Below are 21,566 nucleotides of genomic sequence, written 5' to 3' on the forward strand. Positions count from 1 at the left end.
CCCCAGGCTGGCAGGGAGGGAGTGACCATGTTCCTGTCCTGCCTCCCCGCTCTGGGGCCAGTGCAGGTGGGTTCCCAGGACAGACGGGGCAGCCAGCAGCTTCCCAGCCCACCTGTGGCACCTGCCACGTCTCCTTGGCCAACAGCCAGGTCTGGGGACATACTCTGCTCGAGGGGGGTGAGAGGCATAGAGTGATACCTGCCACCAGAGGCCACAGGCCCCTGAGCAGGGACCAAGGGGTGGCCAAGCCACGGGCTCCTATGCGGGACCCACCTGCCTGGGGACGCTTCTGCATGGACACAGGTGTGCAGGGCCCCTTGCATCCTGAGAGTCCCCAAGTTTCTGGGTGCCCAGCCCCGTGTGGCCCCTGCTGGTGAGGAGGGCAAGGCAGCACTAGGAGCCCTGGCCTTCCCTGGCCCTGGCTTGAGGTGAGCTCACGGCCGGCTGCAGCAAGGAAAGAGGCTGGCCGGGCCATGGGTCTAGCCAGGCCCTCGCGTCCCCTGCCCGGGGGCCCACCTCTCCCAGGGCCTCTCTCCTGGCTTCTGTGGGGAGCTTGCCTGGCCTTTGCCAGCGTGGGCTGCTCAGGAGGGGCAGGGCCAGAGCTTGCTCCAGGGTTGGACCTGACAGCTGCAGCTCAGCCCCCTGCTGACGCCACGTTCTGCGGCGTCCCTCTGCCTCTGAGCCTCTGCTGGAAGGGAACAGGATAGCAGTCCCTGGTGGCCTTTAGCTAGGGGACGTGAAATGGCCTGCACACCCTTCCCAGTCCCTAGCACAGAGCAAGCAGCAAGGAACCCCCTCCCACTGTCCCTAAGCCCAGGATGCCCTTCCCTCTCCCTGCCCACAGAACTCCTAGCGACACCTGGAGACCCTGCCCGTGGTCCACTCCACTGGGCATCTTGCCTCTCCATTTGACTCTGCCAGTTGCAAGCCCTTCTCGGGCAGGACCCCCCACAGGGGACGGCCAACCCCTCTCATTGCTCTGCCACAGTCCTCTCATGTTTAAAGCAGGAAGCCTGGCTCTGCCTGTCCGGGGCCTGCGCCTGCGCGTGGTGGGCCCGACCCGGCCTCCGAGCACAGCAGAGGATGCCGGCCTTGCTGGGACTCCGCCTGGCACACACCAGGCGGCCTGCTCTCTGCCCCTTGCTCCCCTCCCAGGGGCCCTGCTCAGGCCCCACCTGTGACCCCCGGGGACCCCGATACCTGCCCAGCTGTGTGGGGACTGAGTCCGTGTGTCAGCGCCCACCGAGAGCAGAGCCGCGGGGAAGGGCGGAGAGCGTGTGCTCCTGGCAGAGTTGAGCCCTATTAATCTGCCAGAGCAAGTTTCTGCCGGGACCGGTTCTCCTCTGTAATTCGCACTCAGCGAGGAAATGGCCTTTGCAGGATTATGTCCCAACCCTAAAATTATAAAAATGGAAGCGAACCAGAAAGCACGCCCCAAGGCAGGCATTCAAGCACCTGAGCAAGGGACATGGGAGCCCACAGGGCACAAAAGACACCAAAATCAAGCCCCACTGGGAGGCCGGGTTTTCCCACCTGGGCGTGGTGGACGGCCCCGCTCAGCCTCAGGTGTCAGGTGGACCCGGGGCCTGTCTCCCCAGGAGTGATTCCTGCTCATGGCAGAAGGCTTGGAAAACAGAGAGGGTGATGGGGCTGAGGCCCTGGACCAGCCCCTGGAACAGCGGCTTTGGGCTCCTCCGTGGATCCGGAGGCCGCGGATTCCCTGGTCTCCTTTATTCTGGTCCTCCGGGGTCGGTGTCTTCTCCGGGGCCACGGGGCTGGCAGGGCTGGGAGACGAGGTGCTGTCACTAGAGGGGCCATCAGATGTGCTTCAGCATCATGCCTCTCGGTGGGGAAATGGTTTTGAACTGTTGAAGAGAAACCCCGTGCTGGCCCCCCGGGGGTCCCTTAGCCAGGCCGAGGCAGGAGCTGGGTGCTGGGTGGCTGGCAACACGGCCCTCTCCCTCTGTCCATCTGTCTGTCTGTGATGGTTGCTGGCCTTCTGGAGAGCGCCCCCAGCACTGGGGGAGGTCGCTGAGGGCCAGGGACTCCCTGCAGCCCACCAGCCCCAGTGCCCGGCTCACCTCCATCAGGACCAGCTCTTGGGCACCAGCCTGCCCTTGGTCCCTGCCCTTACCCTGGCAGGCTCAGAGGACCAGCCCCGTCTGCCACGTGCCTGGACAGCTCTGGTACCATCGGAGCTTATTGTCCTGTGTCCTTCATGGGGCATTGGAGCCCCGGCCTGCCCTTTACCTGCCCTTGCCTTCTGGTCAGTGCCAGGAGACCCCCCTGCCCCAGGAGAGACAGCTGGAGAGAGGAATATGTGGCAGTCAGTGGCCCCACAGGGCACCAGAAGGGACCTCAGCCTGTGTCTCCAGTGTCCAGTGACCACAGGGTCCACCTCCAGCCCAAGTGCAACCAAGCAGGACCGCGCCTGGGCTGGGCTGGGCAGGAGCAGCGGAAGGCATGGCCCTCCCTCGGCCCCGCCCCACCCAGGCGGGGGGGGGGGGGGGGGCAAGTGCTCAGCAGGGACCTGGGAGGGCCGACGGCCTGAGGCCAGCCGTGAGCTCTGGCACTTCAGCCAAGCAGAGCCCCCCACGCAGATGACGCAGGGCCACTAATCCAGAGCAGAGAATGGACCTGTCCCCCAGATGCCTTGCTGGTCCCACTCCACCTCCCGCCACCCCCGGGGCCTCTGGACCACATGTCCTTGTCCTTGCCCCTAGTGGCCAGCACAGCCCTGCTTCTTGCCCCTCCACTCCTCCAAGCGCCCCAGGCCCTGCCCTCTCCCCAGACCCCACAGGCCCAGCTTTCCCCAAGACACTCCTTCCCCTGCTGACGCCCCCTTCCCCCCTGCAGCCTGACTGTCACCTGCATCTGCACCTGCGCTGGGCAGACAACCCCTATGTGTCGGGCACCGTGCACACCAAGGACAGCGCCCCGGGCCTCATCATGGGAGCAGGTGGGTGATGCTGCCCCCCTCCCAGTGGGTGCCATTCAGCCTGAAGGAGCCTTCCTTTCAGGGGTAAAGAGGGACAACCATGGGCTGGGGCCATGTTGCGTTTCCCAGGGGGCAGGCCCAAGCTCCCCAGGAGGCTCAGCTCTCAAGGAAAACCCAAGGGGCAAAGTCACGGCACAGGGACTCAGGGCACAGTGACTCAGGGCACAGGGACTCAGGACACAGTGACTCAGGGCACAGGGACTCAGGACACAGGGACTCAGGACACAGTGACTCAGGGCACAGGGACTCAGGACACAGTGATTCAGGACACGGCGGACTCACAGGGACTCAGGGCACAGTGACTCAGGACACAGTAGACTCAGGACACAATGATTCAGGACACGGTGGAATCACAGGGACTCAGGGCACAGGGACTCAGGACACAGGGACTCAGGGCACAGGGACTCAGGACACAGGGACTCAGGACACAGTGACTCAGGGCACAGGGACTCAGGACACAGTGACTCAGGGCACAGGGACTCAGGACACAGGGACTCAGGGCACAGGGACTCAGGACACTGTGGACTCAGGGCACAGGGACTCAGGACACAGGGACTCAGGACACAGGGACTCAGGACACAGTGGACTCAGGGCACAGGGACTCAGGACACAGGGACTCAGGACACAGGGACTCAGGGCACAGGGACTCAGGACACAGTGACTCAGGGCACAGGGACTCAGGACACAGTAGACTCAGGGCACAGGGACTCAGGACACAGGGACTCAGGACACAGTAGACTCAGGGCACAGGGACTCAGGGCACAGGGACTCAGGACACAGTGACTCAGGACACAGGGACTCAGGACACAGTGGACTCAGGGCACAGGGACTCAGGACACAGTGACTCAGGGCACAGGGACTCAGAACACAGTAGACTCAGGGCACAGGGACTCAGGACACAGTGACTCAGGACACAGGGACTCAGGACACAGTGGACTCAGGGCACAGGGACTCAGGACACAGTGACTCAGGGCACAGGGACTCAGAACACAGTAGACTCAGGGCACAGGGACTCAGGACACAGGGACTCAGGACACAGTAGACTCAGGGCACAGGGACTCAGGACACAGTGGACTCAGGGCACAGGGACTCAGGACACAGGAACTCAGGACACACTGGACTCAGGACACAGTGACTCAGGGCACAGGGACTCAGGGCACAGGGAATCAGGACACAGTGACTCAGGACACAGGGACTCAGGACACAGTGGATTCAGGACACAGGGACTCAGGACACAGTGGACTCAGGACACAGGGACTCAGGACACAGTGGACTCAGGACACAGGGACTCAGGACACAGTGGACTCAGGACACAGGGACTCAGGACACAGTGACTCAGGACACAGTGACTCAGGACACAGGGACTCAGGACATAGTAGACTCAGGGCACAGGGACTCAGGACACAGGGACTCAGGACTCAGTGGACTCAGGACACAGGGACTCAGGACACAAGGACTCAGGACACAGTAGACTCAGGGCACAGGGAATCAGGACACAGGGACTCAGGACACAGTGGACTCAGGACACTGTGGACTCAAGGCACGGTGACTCAGGGCACTGTGGACTCAGGGCACGGTGACTCAGGACACAGTGATTCAGGACACGGTGGACTCAGGGCACAGGGACTCAGGACACAGTGACTCAGGACACAGTGGACTCAGGGCACAGGGACTCAGGACACAGTGGACTCAGGACACAGTGGACTCAGGGCACAGGGACTCAGGACACAGTGACTCAGGACACAGTGGACTCAGGACACAGTGACTCAGGGCACAGGGACTCAGGGCACAGGTATTCAGGACACAGGGACTCTGGACACAGTGACTCAGGGCACAGGGACTCAGGACACAGTAGACTCAGGGCACAGGGACTCAGGGCACAGGGAGACTCAGGACACAGTAGACTCAGGGCACAGGGACTCAGGACACAGTGGACTCAGGGCACAGGGACTCAGGACACAGGGACTCAGGACACAGTGGACTCAGGACACAGTGACTCAGGGCACTGTGACTCAGGACACAGTGACTCAGGACACAGGGACTCAGGACACAGGGACTCAGGACACAGTAGACTCAGGACACAGGGACTCAGGACACAGTGGACTCAGGGCACAGTGACTCAGGGCACAGGGACTCAGGATACAGTAGACTCAGGGCACAGGGACTCAGGACACAGGGACTCAGGACACAGTAGACTCAGGGCACAGGGACTCAGGACACAGGGACTCAGGACACAGCGACTCAGGACACAAGGACTCAGGACACAGTGGACTCAGTGCACAGGGACTCAGGACACAGTGACTCAGGGCACAGGGACTCAGGACACAGTAGACTCAGGGCACAGGGACTCAGGACACAGGGACTCAGGACACAGTAGACTCAGGGCACAGGGACTCAGGACACAGGGACTCAGGACACAGTGGACTCAGGACACAGGGACTCAGGACACAGTGACTCAGGACACAGGGACTCAGGACACAGTGGACTCAGGGCACAGGGACTCAGGACACAGGGACTCAGGACACAGGGACTCAGGACACAGTGGACTCAGGACACAGGGACTCAGGGCACAGGGACTCAGGGCACAGGGACTCAGGACACAGCGACTCAGGACACAGGGACTCAGGACACAGTGGACTCAGGGCACAGGGACTCAGGACACAGTGACTCAGGGCACAGGGACTCAGGACACAGTAGACTCAGGGCACAGGGACTCAGGACACAGGGACTCAGGACACAGTAGACTCAGGGCACAGGGACTCAGGACACAGTGGACTCAGGGCACAGGGACTCAGGACACAGGAACTCAGGACACACTGGACTCAGGACACAGTGACTCAGGGCACAGGGACTCAGGGCACAGGGAATCAGGACACAGTGGACTCAGGACACAGGGACTCAGGGCACAGTGGACTCAGGACACAGGGACTCAGGACACAGGGACTCAGGACACAGGGACTCAGGACACAGTGGACTCAGGACACAGGGACTCAGGACACAGTGACTCAGGACACAAGGACTCAGGACACAGTGGACTCAGGGCACAGGGACTCAGGACACAGTGGACTCAGGGCACAGGGACTCAGGACACAGGGACTCAGGACACAGTGGACTCAGGACACAGGGACTCAGGACACAGTGACTCAGGACACAGGGACTCAGGACACAGTGGACTCAGAACACAGGGACTCAGGGCACAGGGACTCAGGACACAGGGACTCAGGACACAGGGTCTCAGGGCACAGTGGACTCAGGGCACAGGGACTCAGGACACAGGGACTCAGGGCACAGGGACTCAGGACACAGGGACTCAGGGCACATGGCATCTGGTTGCCAGGGTGGATGGATGATGGACGCCCAGTGGGTGGGGGGATGGACAGGTAGATGGATGGTGGATGGGTGGGTGGGTAGATGGTACATGGATACGTGGGGGGTGGGGGATGGGTAGATGGATGGTATGGAATGGTGGATGGAACGGTCAGTGGGTGGGTGGATGGATCGATGGGTAGTTGGATGGATGGATGGATGGATGGATAGTGGTTGGAGCAGCACCACGTGCCACCTGCCTGCCACCCTGTCCTGCCTGGCCTGCCGCTTCCCAGCCACACACCCTGGCCCTGGCCAGGCCTCCCCTCTGCCTGGGCTGCCTGTGCCCTTGGCCAGCTCCCAGGGCTCACTTGAAGGCCACTTTCTGCCCCAGTCCCTCCTTGCTCACTCAGCCTTGGGGCCCACCACCCTGGCTGCCTGTGGATGCAGGTACCTTCCTCCCTGCCTAGAGGGAGAGCCCCCAGGGCGGACCCTTGATCACTCCTCTCAGACACCTGGCTCAGCACAGGGCTGGCAGAAGGAGGTGTCCAGCCACGGCTGAGGGACGGGTGCAGGAATGGGTCAGTGGGTGGAATTAGTCAAGAGGAGTGGACAGGTGGACGATGGAGGGATGGTCACTGGACAGTGGTCTGAGGAGGATCCCGAGAAGAGAGAAGGGGCCCTCCACCAAGCCCTGACAGTCCCTTGACTTACCCACAGAAAGGGGATCCTGGACGCTTCCAGAGAGCACAAAGACCTACCTAAGAAAGCCCAGGACTTCCTCGGGGCAGCACCCTAGAGCAGAGCCCACACTCGCGGGGACCAAGGAGGGTGGATGCTCAGGAGTGAGACACTTTTGAGGTCCTGGGCTCCTCTTTTTAGAGGAAATTCTTTAATCAGTGAGCTTGGGAAGTGTGGGGGGTGGGGTCGGCCTGGTGAGCCCAACCAGCTGGATGACAGCACGGGCCAGGGCCTGGGGTGCGGCTCTCCCAGACCTCTAGGTCAACGTCTCCCAGTCAAGAGGCAGCACTCAGAATGAAGAATCCCCTAAGTCCCTACAAGGTGTACCCAGCTCTATTTAGACCAAAGAAAACATGGGTATATGCTAGCAGTGCGTCCCCTACGCTGAGGCCCAGGGCATTTTGGGGTGCAGGCCTGGGGGGAGTGGGCCTGGAGTGAGCAGGCCTGGTGGAGTGGGGCTGGGGGGGGCTGACCTGGGGGAGCAGACCTGGGGGAGTGGGGCTGGGGGGAGCTGACCTGGGGGAGCAGACCTGGGGGGGCAGACCTGGGGGAGCAGTCCTGGGGTAGCAGTCCTGGGGGAGCAGTCCTGGGGGAGCAGACCTGGGGGAGTGGTCCTGGGGGGGCAGACCTGGGGGAGCGGTCCTGGGGAGCAGTCCTGGGGGAGCAGACCTGGGGGAGTGGTCCTGGGGGGGCAGACCTGGGGGAGCGGTCCTGGGGAGCAGTCCTGGGGGAGCAGTCCTGGGCGAGTGGTACTGGGGGAGCAGACCTGGGGGGAGCAGACCTGGGGGGCAGACCTGGGGGAGCAGACCTGGGGGAGCAGTCCTGGGGGAGCAGACCTGGGGGAGCAGTCCTGGGGGAGCAGTCCTGGGGGAGCAGACCTGGGTGAGCACACCTGGGGGAGCAGACCTGGGGGAGCAGACCTGGGGGGAGCAGACCTGGGGGAGCAGACCTGGGGGGAGCAGACCTGGGGGAGCAGTCCTGGGGGAGCAGACCTGGGGGGACAGACCTGGGGGAGCGGTCCTGGGGGAGCAGACCTGAAGGAGCAGACCTGGGGTGCAGACCTGGGGGAGCAGACCTGGGGGAGCAGACCTGGGGGAGCAGTCCTGGGGGAGCAGACCTAGGGGGGCAGACCTGGGGGAGCAGACCTGGGGGAGCAGACCTGGGGGAGCGGTCCTGGGGGAGCAGACCTGGGGGAGCGGTCCTGGGGGAGCAGGCCTGGGGGAGCAGACCTGGGGGAGCAGACCTGGGGGGGCAGACCTGGGGGAGCAGTCCTGGGGAGCAGAGCTGGGGGAGCGGTCCTGGGGGAGCAGACCTGGGGGAGCAGACCTGGGGGAGCGGTCCTGGGGGAGCAGACCTGGGGGGCAGACCTGGGGGAGCAGACCTGGGGGGGCAGACCTGGGGGAGCAGACCTGGGGGGGCAGACCTGGGGGAGCAGGCCTGGGGGAGCAGTCCTGGGGGAGCGGTCCTGGGGGAGCAGACCTGGGGGAGCGGTCCTGGGGGAGCAGACCTGGGGGCGCAGTCCTGGGGGGGCAGGCCTGGGGGAGCGAGGCTGGTGCTGATCTCCCTTCCCTCTGGTCTCCTCTCCACTCCCCGAGTCACCCCACCTCAGAGCCTGGCTGGCTGTCGAGGTCCTGGGTGGAGGCTCTTTCCAAGCCAATGCACACAGGATTCTGTGAGCCCAAGTGGCCATTGTAGCAGGCTTCAGGCCAGTGGACAGAAGTGGAGGCTCGCGTGCCCTCCCCCTCTCCCAGACACCCCCAGCGGGGGCTTCACACCCACCTGGAGGGGCCGACCCTGCCTTCCACCCAGGGTCTCGCCTCCCACCCCTGGTCTCCTGCTCTCCTAAAGCAAACCCGGCCGGGCTGGGGGCTGCCCTGAGCCCACTGCCTGCCCAGCCCCGGCGCTGCTGTCCCTGATGACCAAGCCGCACCTTCTCATTCTTGAACCGCCTGAGGCCCTGGCCCCAGCTCAGTGAGCACCAGGGCACTGAGGGGACCAGCCAGAGCCCAGCACCCCCAGCAGGTCCACATCAGAAGAGGACGGCAGGGGACACACTTCTGGTGGCTAGGTGGCAGGAGGTGCAGCCCAGGCAGCCCTTGGGCCCGGCTGTGCTGGGCTCCGACCTGGGCAGAGGGCAGCCGCTGACCCGACCCCAACGCTGTCCCTTTGCCTTGGGGCAGGTAACCTGGGCTCACAGCTGGTGGAGTACAAAGAGGAGATGTACATCACAGCGGACTGCGGGCGCAGCTGGCGGCAGGTAAGGTGGCACAGTGGCCCGTGCCCACCCACACCCATCCTGCAGGACACTGCCGACCGCTGCTCCTGGGGTGGGGGCTTGGTGGATGACAGTGCTGCTCCAAGTGGCTAAGAGGTGACCTAGACCTGGGCCTGCACCTCCCCCGCCCACGTGTAGGAAGCCCTGTCCCTGGGCAGTCACAGCGGTGGCCCCTCCCAGGTGACACTTGGACAACACGCCACCTGCCCAGGCAGACAAAGTTCACCTGCCATCCCGGCCTAAGACCTTGACGTCCCTCTAACGACATGCAAGAGACAAGGGATTGTGAAAAGGGCAGGAGGGATCTGTCGCGTTGTGATGTCCCTGTTCACTGAACCAGGGAAGCCGTCTAGTCTCTAAAGGTCACCTCTGTCCCATCCGTCCGCCCCGGCCCCTGAGACCTGGAGTCCAGTGAAACAGGAGCTAGAGGTCAGCTGTTCCCACTGGGCCTCTTCCCAGCTCTTTCAGAGGCTCCAACCCTGGGGCAGCCTAGTGGGACAGGAGCTGCTGGGCCACCTGGAGCAGGAGCGGGGGGCACGGGCAGAAGGAGAAGTCCCCATTCAGAAGGTCACGCCCGCCCACTCCCAGCACCCAGGGGAGCTTCCAGGAGGGAATGGGCCAGTCCCTATGCTGCAGGCCTCGGCATCTCGCCTTCCGCATGGTGCGCTGACACTCAGAGCCACAGCCTCCTGGGGCAGCATGGCCCCCAGAGCTCCAGTGTCAGTCAGCCCCACTCTCCTGGGGGACCACCATTTTAACCCCAGGGCCTTTGCACCTGCTGCCCCCACCCCCCGAGGGGGGCACTTCCCTGGTAGATTCACCGGCTCTCCACTTCCTGGAGCCCCTCCCTGTGCAGACCTCCGCGCCCCCTGCAGCAGGACTGAGCACCAGTCCTTGGGGCAGAGGCAGGGGACCCTGCATCTTCCACCTGGCGTCCCTGTAACGGCGTTCCTGCGGCAGCCCACTAGAGGGCCTGTTGGGCTTGGAGTTCTGGAGGATCTGGGGCGAGGCGTGGGCATCCACAGGTGGCGGGAGGTGGGCCAGACAGGACGCAGTGAGCCTGGCAGGGTCAGGGCAGGTCCCTCTCCCTCCCATGAGGCCCACCTCTTAAAGGTCGGTCGATGCCCAACACCTTCAACCCGGGGACCCTGGGGACACTCGCTTCCAGCCGTGGCACGTCCTCTCGTGACCAGCACAGGTGGGCAGGTTAGTGCTGTGCTCAGCACCCGCCATGCCCACAGGTGTTCGAGGAGGAGCACCACATCCTCTACCTGGACCACGGCGGGGTCATCGCGGCCATCAAGGACACCTCCATCCCCCTCAAGATCCTCAAGTAACGTGCGGCCAGCGCGGGGCCCTGACCACAGCCAGGACTGTCCCCATGGGCCCCAGGTCCTGGGTGTCACCTGCCCCCCAAGCCCTTCCCAGAGCACCTGGAGCTGCATGGTCCTCCCTCAGGAGACCAGAGACGGGGAAGCAACACAGCGTGTGGGCAGGGGCGGGCCCTTCCCAGAGAGGGACCTTCACCCACGGGTCCTGGTGGAGGGAGGGAGGCGGGGAGCCAGGGCAGCTGTGGCCAGTGCCCCAGGTGAGCCTGGGCTCAGAGGCCCAGCCGGGGCTGCCAGGAAGCCGCAGGACCAGGACGCTGGACCTGTCTGGCCCAGACTCTGCTGGCCAGGCCCAGCCTTGGGCAGGCTGAACTAGACATTCCCAGAGCTCGGCCGTGCTGCCGTCCATGGGTGCAGGGTACCCAGGTGCCGCAGATGGGGTGCCCAGGGCGGGGCCTGCCGCTGGCCAGGAGGGTGTGAGCGGGCACGAGGCAGGGGCGAGGCTGGGCTGGCCTCCGTGGGACAGTGGCTGGGCCCTAGGGGTGGACTGTCCCAGAAGCCGAGGTGTGTTCCGCCTCGCCTGGACACTGCGGCCCTCCTGCAGGTTTAGCGTGGACGAGGGCCTCACCTGGAGCACACACAACTTCACCAGCACCTCCGTGTTCGTGGACGGCCTGCTGAGCGAGCCTGGAGACGAGACCCTGGTCATGACGTGAGCGCTGGCCGAGGGGGGGAGGCCTGGGGACAGATGCTGGTCAGGACGTGGGCGCTGGCTGAGGGGGGGAGGCCTGGGGACAGATGCTGGTCAGGACGTGGGCGCTGGCTGAGGGCAGGGAGGCCTGGGGAGAGATGCTGGTCAGGACGTGGGCGCAGGACAGGGAGGCGTGCAGGGACGGCAGAGCTGCTGCCCCCTCTCCCCTGCCTGCTCTGAGCTGGGCTTGGGGTGCATTTTCTCTTTGGAATGAGACCCAGCTATGGAAACCGGCTCCTGGACACAGAACCCTCTGCTGCTCAGGCCGAGGGAGGCGGGGAAAGGACTGGGACAAGCTGGACAGGGCCAAGAGTGGCCACCTGTCTGGGGTCCTTCTGCAAGACATAGTGCAAGGTCCAGCTGGGTGGGGCTGTGGATGGCCCCGGGACAGCCAGGAGGCCAGGGCGGCGGCCAGCTGGGAGCTCTTCCCTGCCATCGAGGGCGGCCTTGTGGGTGGGATGGCCCAGGCCAGCGCCCTGACCGACCAGAGCTGGGGAGCGGTCTCTGGGGACCCTACTGCCAAGGCTGGCCCAGCACCTGCAGAGGGCACAGCCCTGCAGCCCGGCAAGAGCAGGCCGGCCTCGCTGGGCCCTGGGGCAGGTGGACCGAGTCGCGGGGGACACGTGTGCCCAGCAGAGAGGCCAGACTAAGGCGGTGCTCCCCCTCCCCCGCAGGGTCTTCGGCCACATCAGCTTCCGCTCCGACTGGGAGCTGGTCAAGGTGGACTTCCGGCCCTCCTTCTCCAGGCAGTGCTCTGAGGAGGACTACAGCTCCTGGGACCTCACCAACCTCCAGGTGCGGCCAGGACCGCTGGCCCCGCCCCCTCCGCCTGCCCCAGCGCTGGCCAGCCGGGACCTCTCCTCCTCCAGGGCGTCCACAGAGGACCCACCACACCAGCCTCTGGGTGTTCTGAGCGCGTCCCTCGGGCCTGGGCTGCTCCGGCACCGAGCAGGGCTCTGGGCTTTCCGGCCCTCGGGAGGGAGCGCACAGGGGGGTCTGGGCACACGGGCTAACATCCCCACCTGCGGGGACAGCGGTGCTGAGCAGGCCGCTCTGGAGGACACTGGGGTTGTGGGCAGGGCTGTCGAGGGAAGATGACTACCCGGGGGTGGGGGGACAGGATACTTCCTTGAGGACCCTTACAGAGGTGCCACTGCCCTGGGGCCCACGGAGGGCGAGAAGGCTCAACATGGACAGGCGTGGGCAAGTAGGATTTGTGGCCAGGCGACCTTGCTGAGGGCCAGACACCACCTGACAGGTGACAGGGTGTCCACCCAACACAGGGTGGTCCCATGTGGGGCGAGATTCTGGCTCAGGCTGCGCCAGACTCTGCCAAGCCGGACCTTGCAGAGGGGCCTAGGAGAAGGTTCCGGAGCCTGCCCACGCCTGGCCCAGCAGACCCCGTGACTGCTTGGGCCTGCTGCAGGGACGGGGCGAGTGCTCTGGGCATCCCTGAGGTCCTCCTCGGGGAGTGGCCTCCGCGCTCCCTGTGGCCCGGGGGTCAAAGGGGAACTTAGGGGCCACCTGTCCAGCAGCTCTGGACCTGAGGCCCGGCCAGGGCTAATAGACAGCAGATGCACAATGAATGCTCACAAGTCGGGCTAGAGGGAGGCCACCCTGTCCTCTGCTGGACCTCAGTGTCCCCTTCTGTGAATGGGGTGCCCCTCCAGCTGCTGCCAGGGACAGAGCCAGCTGCAGGGCCCCAGCACCCGCACCCCTGGGAGGGAGCTGCTGCCTCATCCCAGCTCCTCGCCCCTGCTCCAGGGCGACGACTGCATTATGGGCCAGCAGAGAAGTTTCCGGAAGAGGAAGCCCACGTCCTGGTGTGTGAAGGGGCGGAGCTTCACGGCAGCCCTCAAGTCCCGCGTGTGCCCATGCCGGGACACGGACTTCCTCTGGTGAGTCCTCAGCTGGAGGCCGGGCCTGGGCAGCGGGGTGGGCGGTGGGGCGGTCCTGGGGGGCCGTGTCCCGTGGGCAGGGGCAGCCACAGGGGTTGGTTTCTGTTTGGGGGTTTTTAAATGTTTTTAGTTGTCGATGGACTTAATCTTATTCATTTATGTGGGGAGCTGAGGGTCGACCCCGGGCCGGGCACGTGCCAGGCGGGCGCTCACCCCAGGCCAGCGCAGCCCCACAGGCAGGTTTGAGCAGAGCAGGGAGAGGCCCGTGCCTTTCAGCAGTGCCCTGGAGGAGGCAAGGAGGCTGTGGGTGCAGACCCCCACGATGGCCTGCCCCCAGGCCCTCCCTGTGGCGGAGGCCTCCGGGGTGGGCACCTCCATGGTGGGCTTGCTCTCCACACTCCTTCAGGGGACACTGGACTTAGGGACTCAGCTGTGATACACAGGACAGGGCCGAGGTGGCCGGGTGTGACTGGAGAGCTGGCCACAGCAGGTGCTGGCCTCTGCCCTGCTCTGGGGGTGCTGGGACAGAAAGGGCTCCCCTCCACCACTGGGTCTGGGGCATCTTTGGATCCTCCTCCAGGAAGCCCTCCGGGACCTGGGGCTTATCGCTCTGGATGGCACCTGCCCTGGGTCAGGCCTCTCTCCCGCTCTGGGACAGGCTGTGTGGGGTCGCCCCTGCGTCCCCACGGACAGGAGCACGGCAGGCTCTGGACGTGCGGTCCCATGCCCTGCCCAGCCCTGGCGGGCTGCTGTCCCCACCAGTGCCTCTTGCCTGACCGCTGTTCTGGCTCCTCACAGTGACTACGGGTTTGAGCGCTCGCCCTCCCCGGAGTCGGCCGACAAGTGCGCTGCCAACTTCTGGTTCAACCCCTTGTCACCTCCTGACGACTGCGCCCTGGGCCAGACCTACACCAGCAGCCTCGGGTGAGTGTGCGCGGGGCTCCCCGCCACCCCAGGGAGAGCAGGCTCCAGAGGCCGCCCACTGCCGCCACCCCGAGAGGGGGCCGAAGGACAAGCCAAGGTGGGGGTGCTGTGCTCCGCATGGCACTGTCACCAGGCTCTAGGTCCCTTGAAGCCCCAGGGGCCAGCATAGGGGAAAGCTGCCTTGAGCCAGGCCTGAGCAGAGAACCAGAGAGGAAAGGCCCAAGGGCCCCAAAGAAGCAGTGCTCCTGCCGTCTTCCAGAGCTCCTGCGGCCCAGGACCCCCCACACCCCCATACCCAACTCAGTGCCCCAGGTCTGGTGGCACTGCCACAGTGGGTCTCAGCTTCAACAGCACCTCCTCCAGGAAGCCTTCCCTGATCTCACCCCAGAGCCACGCCCCCCTCTGTCATAGCCAAAACCTGAGGTATGGTCACATTCACATAATTGTCCTCCCTGCCAGACTCCCCCCAGGCTCATGTGGGTGTCCTGCAGCCTGAGGGAGGGGCTCAGCAGGGGTGGCAGTCATGGCCTCTCCCACCAGGGGCCGAGCACGTTGCTTCCAAACACCAACTTCACGTGGAAATGTTGGGTACACAGAGCTGTGTGTGACCTTCAGCCCCAGGAAGTCCCAGACACACTTCCTCTGAAGGTCCCATCTCCCAGAGGAGGGAGCCCACAACCTTATGAAGAAATTCCACTTTTTTCCCTGGGAAACCTGAGAAAAGGGGAGGCAGGGCCAGAAAATGCAGGCTTTGGCCTCAGCAGGACACACCCTGCCCTTTTTCCTTCACCCATCCATCCACCCATCAAGCCATTTACCTGTCAACCCACCCACCCACCCATCAAACCATCCATCCACCCACCTACCCACCCACCCATCAAAACATCCACCCATCCACCTACCTATCCAATTCACCCCTCCACCTATTCACCTATTCATCTACCTATCCACCCATTCATCCAATTTTCCATCCACCCATTCACCCATCCACCCACCTATACATCTACCCACTTATCCATCCATCCATCCACCCATCCACCCATCCATCCACCCACCCATGTACCCACCCATCCATCCATCCATCCATCCATCCATCCACCCATGTACCCACCCACCCACCCATCCACCCACCCATTCATTCATCCACCCACCCACCCACCCACCCATCCATCCATCCACCCACCCATCCACCCTCCCACCCACCTACACATCTATCCATCCATCTCCCACCCCGCCCCCCCAGGGTTTGGCCAACAGGGCCTCTCATCCGTACCTGGGTGGAGGGTTCCACCTGCCCACGTGGGCCCTGAGGAACTGTGGGTAGAGAGCCCTCAGAGAAACATATTTTCTTTCAAGTCAGTAATTAAATGGGCTTCGCCTGGTAAACATCTGGACATTCACTTGGTGGCTGAGCCAAGTGGAGAACTGGGTCCTGAGGACAGGAGGGCCACCAGCCTCGGAGACAGGACCCACTTTTCCCAGAGGGCTGCTCAGCACACAGTGACCATGTGGAGGGGGCGCCGCCTGAGCAGGGGTTTCCAGTGGTCTCCTAGGAGGGTTCCCAGGGCCACCAGGTTCGCCTACCGGCCTCCCCCTTGTCCACTCCACCAGCTCCTACCTCTGGGCTCCCACGCCCACCGCAGGGCCTTTGTACCTGGTGTCCCCTTACCTGGTCCCCTTGCCTGCGAGGCTCTACCTGCTCCCCCCAGGGATGAGCTCCCAGGTGCCCGGGCACTGCTGTCCACCGGGCTCCACGTCCACGTGAGGGAGGTAGGCAGCCTCCTCCTCCCACCAGACAGTCTGCCCCACCAGGACAGGGCTGCCTGGGAGCACCCAGCCCAGGACCTGGCACCTAAGAAACGGGTGTCCCTTGGCTCTCGAGGCCATAGGGAGACAGGGCCCCGTGAGGAGGGCACTCTTGCCTGGGCCACACAGGGAGTGACAGCAAGTCCACAGCTGTGTCCCCCCGGGCACCCTCCTCATGTTCCCCTCAAAACCACCCAATCCAGACTGGCCCTCGCCCCCCAGGAGCTAGTGGTGGCCATGTTGTTGCTCTCGGGCCCAGGCGAGGCTGTCCTCTGAAGCAGACCCTCGTCCCTCCGAGCCCCAACGTTCCCGCATTACACGCAGAGTGGGGCGCACAGGGTGGGGCGCGGAGCCTCTAAGGTCAAGGCCGAGGGCCACCTCTGGGTGACACATCTCTGCCCAACTGTGGAGCCCCATCCACTGCCCGTCTGGTGCCACCTGACCCTCCCTTGTCCACCCAGGTACCGGAAGGTGGTGTCCAACGTGTGTGAGGGTGGCGTGGACCTGCAGCAGAGCCCCGTGCAGCTCCAGTGCCCCCTCACCCCACCCCGGGGCCTCCGGGTGAGCATCCGCGGCGAGGCGGTGGCCGTGCGGCCCGGGGAGGACGTGCTGTTCATGGTGCGGCAGGAGCAGGTGAGTGGCTGGCCCGAGCTGTCACCTGCGGGGTGGCTCTGGGGGGCTGTGTGTCAGCTTGGAGCGTCACTGTGGATCCCAGCCTGCTGCAGCCCGCAGGAGGGACGGTGGGTGGGACCTCCGCCCTGGCCCGGGCCAGCGCCTGGGAGTGAAACAGACACAGGGGGTGGAAGGAGCGTTGTCATGTGGCAGGGGGACTTCTTCACCCCCTGATTATATGGATCTAGTTAATTTGGAATCCTAACAAAAGCAGGAAGTTAAAGAAGATCCCTATTATAATCACACAATCAAAAATGAGTTCTGTGCATGTGCATGTGCAAGGCTAGACACAAACCTAGCTCACACACACGTGTATCTGCACACAGACACGTAGGTATGTGACAAGTGCGTCCCCCGTCTCCCAACCTGTTTTTACTTTAGAACAAACGTTACATTTCCTTGTGATTTTAAAAATAGTGTGTTCATTGTAAAATATTTTGAGAATACAAAAAAAAAATCAAGAACATAAATATCATCAAAATTCTGCTCCCCAAAGGAACGATTAATTCTTGCATTTCCTTCTAGTCTTAAAATTAATAGGTAACATGCTTACGTTTCTGATTATGGAAATAACTAATGTTCATTGTAGGACATTTAAAGATGAAAACAGAAAACTTACGAATATTCAGGAAATGCAAGGTGCAGAGAAGTGCAGAGGGCTGGCCTTCCCTGCCGGGAGAGGGTCCCCGGACTCTGGCTCCCAGGGGACCTTCAGACAAACAGGGCTGATGGAGGGGGGCCTCCTGATCCCATCTGCTTTATTCAAATGTCCCTCAAGGTGGCACGGAGGTGGCTCGGGTTGTGACAATGAGCTCTGTGGGCTTGGAAAGCAGGCCCCTGCTCTGGTGCAAATTCAGAAAGGAAGGCTGAGGAGGACGCGGGCTGGTCCAGGCCAAGGCCCAGCCGTGGGCAGTCACTCAGCCACTGTCCGTTGCTTTATAGTGGGGGAGACTGAGGCTTGGACAGGCTTCTCCCCCTGCCAACCTAGACAGGGGCCACCTAGACCCTCAGTGGACCCCGGATAGCCTTCCTGGAAACATGGCATCTGCTGCCCCCTGGAGCCTGGCAGCTGGGCCCCAGGTACGGATTCTCCTACCCAGAGTGCAGATGGGCTGCCCCTCTCAGGCCCACGCCTGCTTTCCAGCCTGCCCAGGGCCGGGCTCCCAGGCTGTGCACTGGCTGCCTGCTGGGCCTGCTCCACAGCACACGCGGGGCTGGGAGGCGCTCCTGGAAGATGGGCCCCGGGGACCCCTGGCCTGGAAGAGCCTGCTGGCCTCCTTGGGGGCCAGGGAGGGACGCGTGCCCCCCGCACACACCAGCTCGCTGATGGACACGTTCCCACACGTTCCCACATCCCCTCCCTGCACACTCACACACTCGCAGGTGTTTGTGCAGTCGCACACCCACACACACGTGGGCCACGCTGGGCTTGGAGGCAGCCCTGGATCAGGGGAGTCCGTGTTGAGGCCTCTAGGACCAACAGTAAGATCTGGGGCAGAGCCGAGAGCGGACCCATGGGAAGACGCCAGGATCCCCATGGGGCAGAAGGGTCTAGTGTGGGAGGGACGGCCTCTCCCTCCAGGGACAAGGCCACCACCAACCTCACCGCTGACACAAAGACACATTCAGAAGGGAGCCCGGGCTGAGATGGAAGAAGAACATGGAAACTTCTAGAAAAATCCTCAGAGAAAACCTTTGAGATGCCGCCCGAGTCCTTAGGCTGGACAGGAAGGGCACAGCCGAGAGGGAAGTGGACAGACTGGCCCGTCCTCAAGACACTGGCTCTGGGACAGGCCCTCAGGGAGGGGAAAGCCTGCAGCCCAGCGAGAGGAAGCCACCTGGGACTCCACGGAGAGCGACCAGCCAGCTGGGCACGGCCAGCCCCACTGGAGGCGTCTGCCCAAGCAGCACGTGCACAGGAGAAATGGGCACAGAAAGTGTCGCCCGCTGCAGGGTCCACGGGCAGCTGCACATTGAAACCAGGTAGAGCCGGCTGCCTGGGATGCCTGCTCCCTCCCCGAGCAGCGAGCAGCGGACGGCTTCCCTCCTTCCTCCCCCGGAGGAGCGCCCTGTGGCAGCCGAGGACTCCCCATCACAGCACAGGCGTCGGGTCAGCAGACGACTGCTGGGGGCCCCCAGCAGCCCAGGCTCTCCTCCTGCAGCTTCTGAGGGGCCCAGGGCTCCGTGGGCTGTGCACGGCCACGAAACGCCAGGGTCTGCGCCATCCACAGGGCTCCTCCTCTGCACCCGCATGTCCCTCGCCTCCCCGTAAGGACACGGGTTCAGGGCCCGCCCCACCCCAGGACAACCTCATCTTAACTACTTACGTCTGCCAAGACCCCACTTCCAAGTGAGGTCCCATTCGGAAGCTCCAGTGGACATGAACTCTGGGGGACACTGTCCAACCTGGTCCACCATCTTTGTGGAGAAGTTGGTGTACGTAACGGATGTGGAGTGTCCTGCAAGATCGACACCTGCTGGGGTGCATGAAGGCACTGAGTGGTTGGCAATAGCCCCCTGTCACTGGGACGCGGCTTCCTGGACACACTGGGGGGAGGGGCCTGGTAGGAAAGGGGCAGGGAGGGCAGGAGGGGGCCAGCGAGGGGGAGTGTGGACTTAAATGGAGAAGGGCGGTGGAGAGACGGGGCCCTGGGCAGAAGCAGCCCAAGGGCATGTCCCTACATCCTCCCGCCACCCAAGGCTCCCAGCAGGCCATTCAGCTATGAAGCCATCAATGGATGGTGGTCAGAGTTTACCCTGGACATGGCTGCACTGGGACCAGGCCTCTGCTTTGTGAGCCTCTGGGGACACTGCAGACCCAAGCTGGGACCCTTGCTGTTTCTCCAGCATGGGGGGATGTGTCAGGAGGAGGCTGCTCATGGTGGGGAGTGCTCAGGTCACAGGGGCCCGCCCCCCCCAGCCCCACTGCACACTTAGGGTGACAAAAGAGAAACCAGAGCGAGATGTCCTGGTTACATTACAGAAGCCCTACTCAGTATGAGGGAACTCGTCTCACCCCCAGCTCCATGACCAGGCCCAGGCCTTGGGGGTCCCCCGGGACCCTCACCCAGTCCCACAATGCCTGACACCACCTCTGTCCTCCTCCTCCACCTGCAGCTGGGCAACTGTTCTGAAATGCACCCCTGACCATGGCCCCTGCTAAGTCCTCCTGACTGTCCCTTCAGCTCACTCAGGCTGGGATTCTGAGGGCAGGACCAGACCTGTCCTTAATGTGAAGTGACCCTGAGCTGGCCCCTCAGCTTCTAGGGCCACTTCTGAGTGGCCTCTTGGTGCTTCCTGCAGGGAGATGTCCTGACCACCAAGTATCAGGTGGACCTTGGGGATGGCTTCAAGGCCATGTACGTGAACCTCACACTAACTGGAGAGCCCATCCGGCACCGATACGAGAGTCCTGGCATCTACCGCGTGTCTGTCAGGGCAGAGAACATGGCGGGGCATGATGAGGCGGTGCTGTTTGTCCAGGTCAACTGTAAGTCCAGCACCTCTTTGAAGCTGAGAGCCTTTCCTTGTGACAGGGACATTCTGGTCCTTGGAGAAGAACAAGGGGTCCCTTGGGGATGGTGATAAGGGTGGTGATGGTGATGTGCCATGGTGATTATAGGGGTGGTGACGGTGATGAGGATGGTGATGGTGGTGATGATGCTGGTGATGGGGGTGGTGATTATGGTGGTAGTGGTAATAATAGTGATGATGATGGTGACAATGGTGGTGATGGTGGTGGTGGTGGTGATGATGGTGTTGATGGTGATGATGGTGGCAATGATGATATTGATGGTGATGATGATGGTGATGATGGCCATGATAGTGAGGATGATGATGGAGATGGTGGTGATTATGGTGGTAATGGTAATAATGATGTTAGTGATGGTGGTGATGATAGTGGTGATGGTGATGGTGGTGATGATGATGGTGGTGATGGTTATGAGGTGATAATGATGGTGGTGATGATAGTGATGGTGGTGGTGATGATGGTGATGGTGGTGATGATGATGGTGATGATGGTGATGAGGTGATAATGATGGTGGTGATGATAGTGATGGTGGTGGTGATGATGGTGATGGTGGTGGTGGTGATGGTGATGGTGGTGATGATGATGGTGGTGATGGTTATGAGGTGATAATGATGGTGGTGATGATAGTGATGGTGGTGGTGATGATGGTGATGGTGGTGATGGTGATGATGATGGTGATGGGAGGTGATGATGATGGTGATGATGGTGATGAGGTGATAATGATGGTGGTGATGATAGTGATGGTGGTGGTGATGATGGTGATGGTGGTGGTGGTGATGGTGATGGTGGTGATGATGATGGTGGTGATGGTTATGAGGTGATAATGATGGTGGTGATGATAGTGATGGTGGTGGTGATGATGGTGATGGTGGTGATGGTGATGATGATGGTGATGGGAGGTGATGATGATGGTGATGACGGTGATGGTGGTGATGATGATGGTGATGGTGGTGATGATGGTGATGGTGGTGATGATGGTGATGGTGGTGATGATGATGGTGGTGATGATGGTGATGGTGGTGGTGGTAGTAATAATGGTGATGGTGATGATGATATTGATGGTAGTGGTGATGATGGTGATGGTGGTGATGGTGATGATGATGGTGATGATGGTGATGGTGGTGATGATGGTGATGGTGGTGATGATGGTGATGGTGGTGATGATGGTGATGGGAGGTGATGATGATGGTGATGATGGTGATGGTGATGGTGGTGATGATGGTGATGATGGTGATGGTGGTGATGATGGTGATGGTGGTGATGATGATGGTGGTGATGATGATGGTGGTGATGATGATGATGGTGATGATGATGATGGTGATTTGATGGTGATAA

At 62.4% G+C, this 21,566-nt stretch overlaps 1 protein-coding gene across 2 annotated transcripts in view; it reads left to right on the forward strand.

The window, feature by feature from the left end:
- The window catches only part of Sorcs2 (sortilin related VPS10 domain containing receptor 2), a 337,661-nt gene that overhangs the window by 302,616 nt on the left and 13,479 nt on the right, over positions 1–21,566 (forward strand). For both annotated transcript variants that reach the window (XM_026395278.2, XM_026395277.2), the window contains exons 11-19: positions 2,857–2,959; positions 9,226–9,302; positions 10,562–10,653; positions 11,253–11,360; positions 12,074–12,194; positions 13,164–13,297; positions 14,096–14,221; positions 16,489–16,660; positions 20,003–20,189. In XM_026395278.2, coding sequence (XP_026251063.1) covers positions 2,857–2,959; positions 9,226–9,302; positions 10,562–10,653; positions 11,253–11,360; positions 12,074–12,194; positions 13,164–13,297; positions 14,096–14,221; positions 16,489–16,660; positions 20,003–20,189 — 1,120 coding nt within the window. The remainder of the gene's footprint in view (positions 1–2,856; positions 2,960–9,225; positions 9,303–10,561; positions 10,654–11,252; positions 11,361–12,073; positions 12,195–13,163; positions 13,298–14,095; positions 14,222–16,488; positions 16,661–20,002; positions 20,190–21,566) is intronic.

Source organism: Urocitellus parryii, chromosome 10, assembly GCF_045843805.1.
Source record: "Urocitellus parryii isolate mUroPar1 chromosome 10, mUroPar1.hap1, whole genome shotgun sequence".
NCBI classification, from domain to species: Eukaryota; Metazoa; Chordata; class Mammalia; order Rodentia; family Sciuridae; genus Urocitellus; species Urocitellus parryii.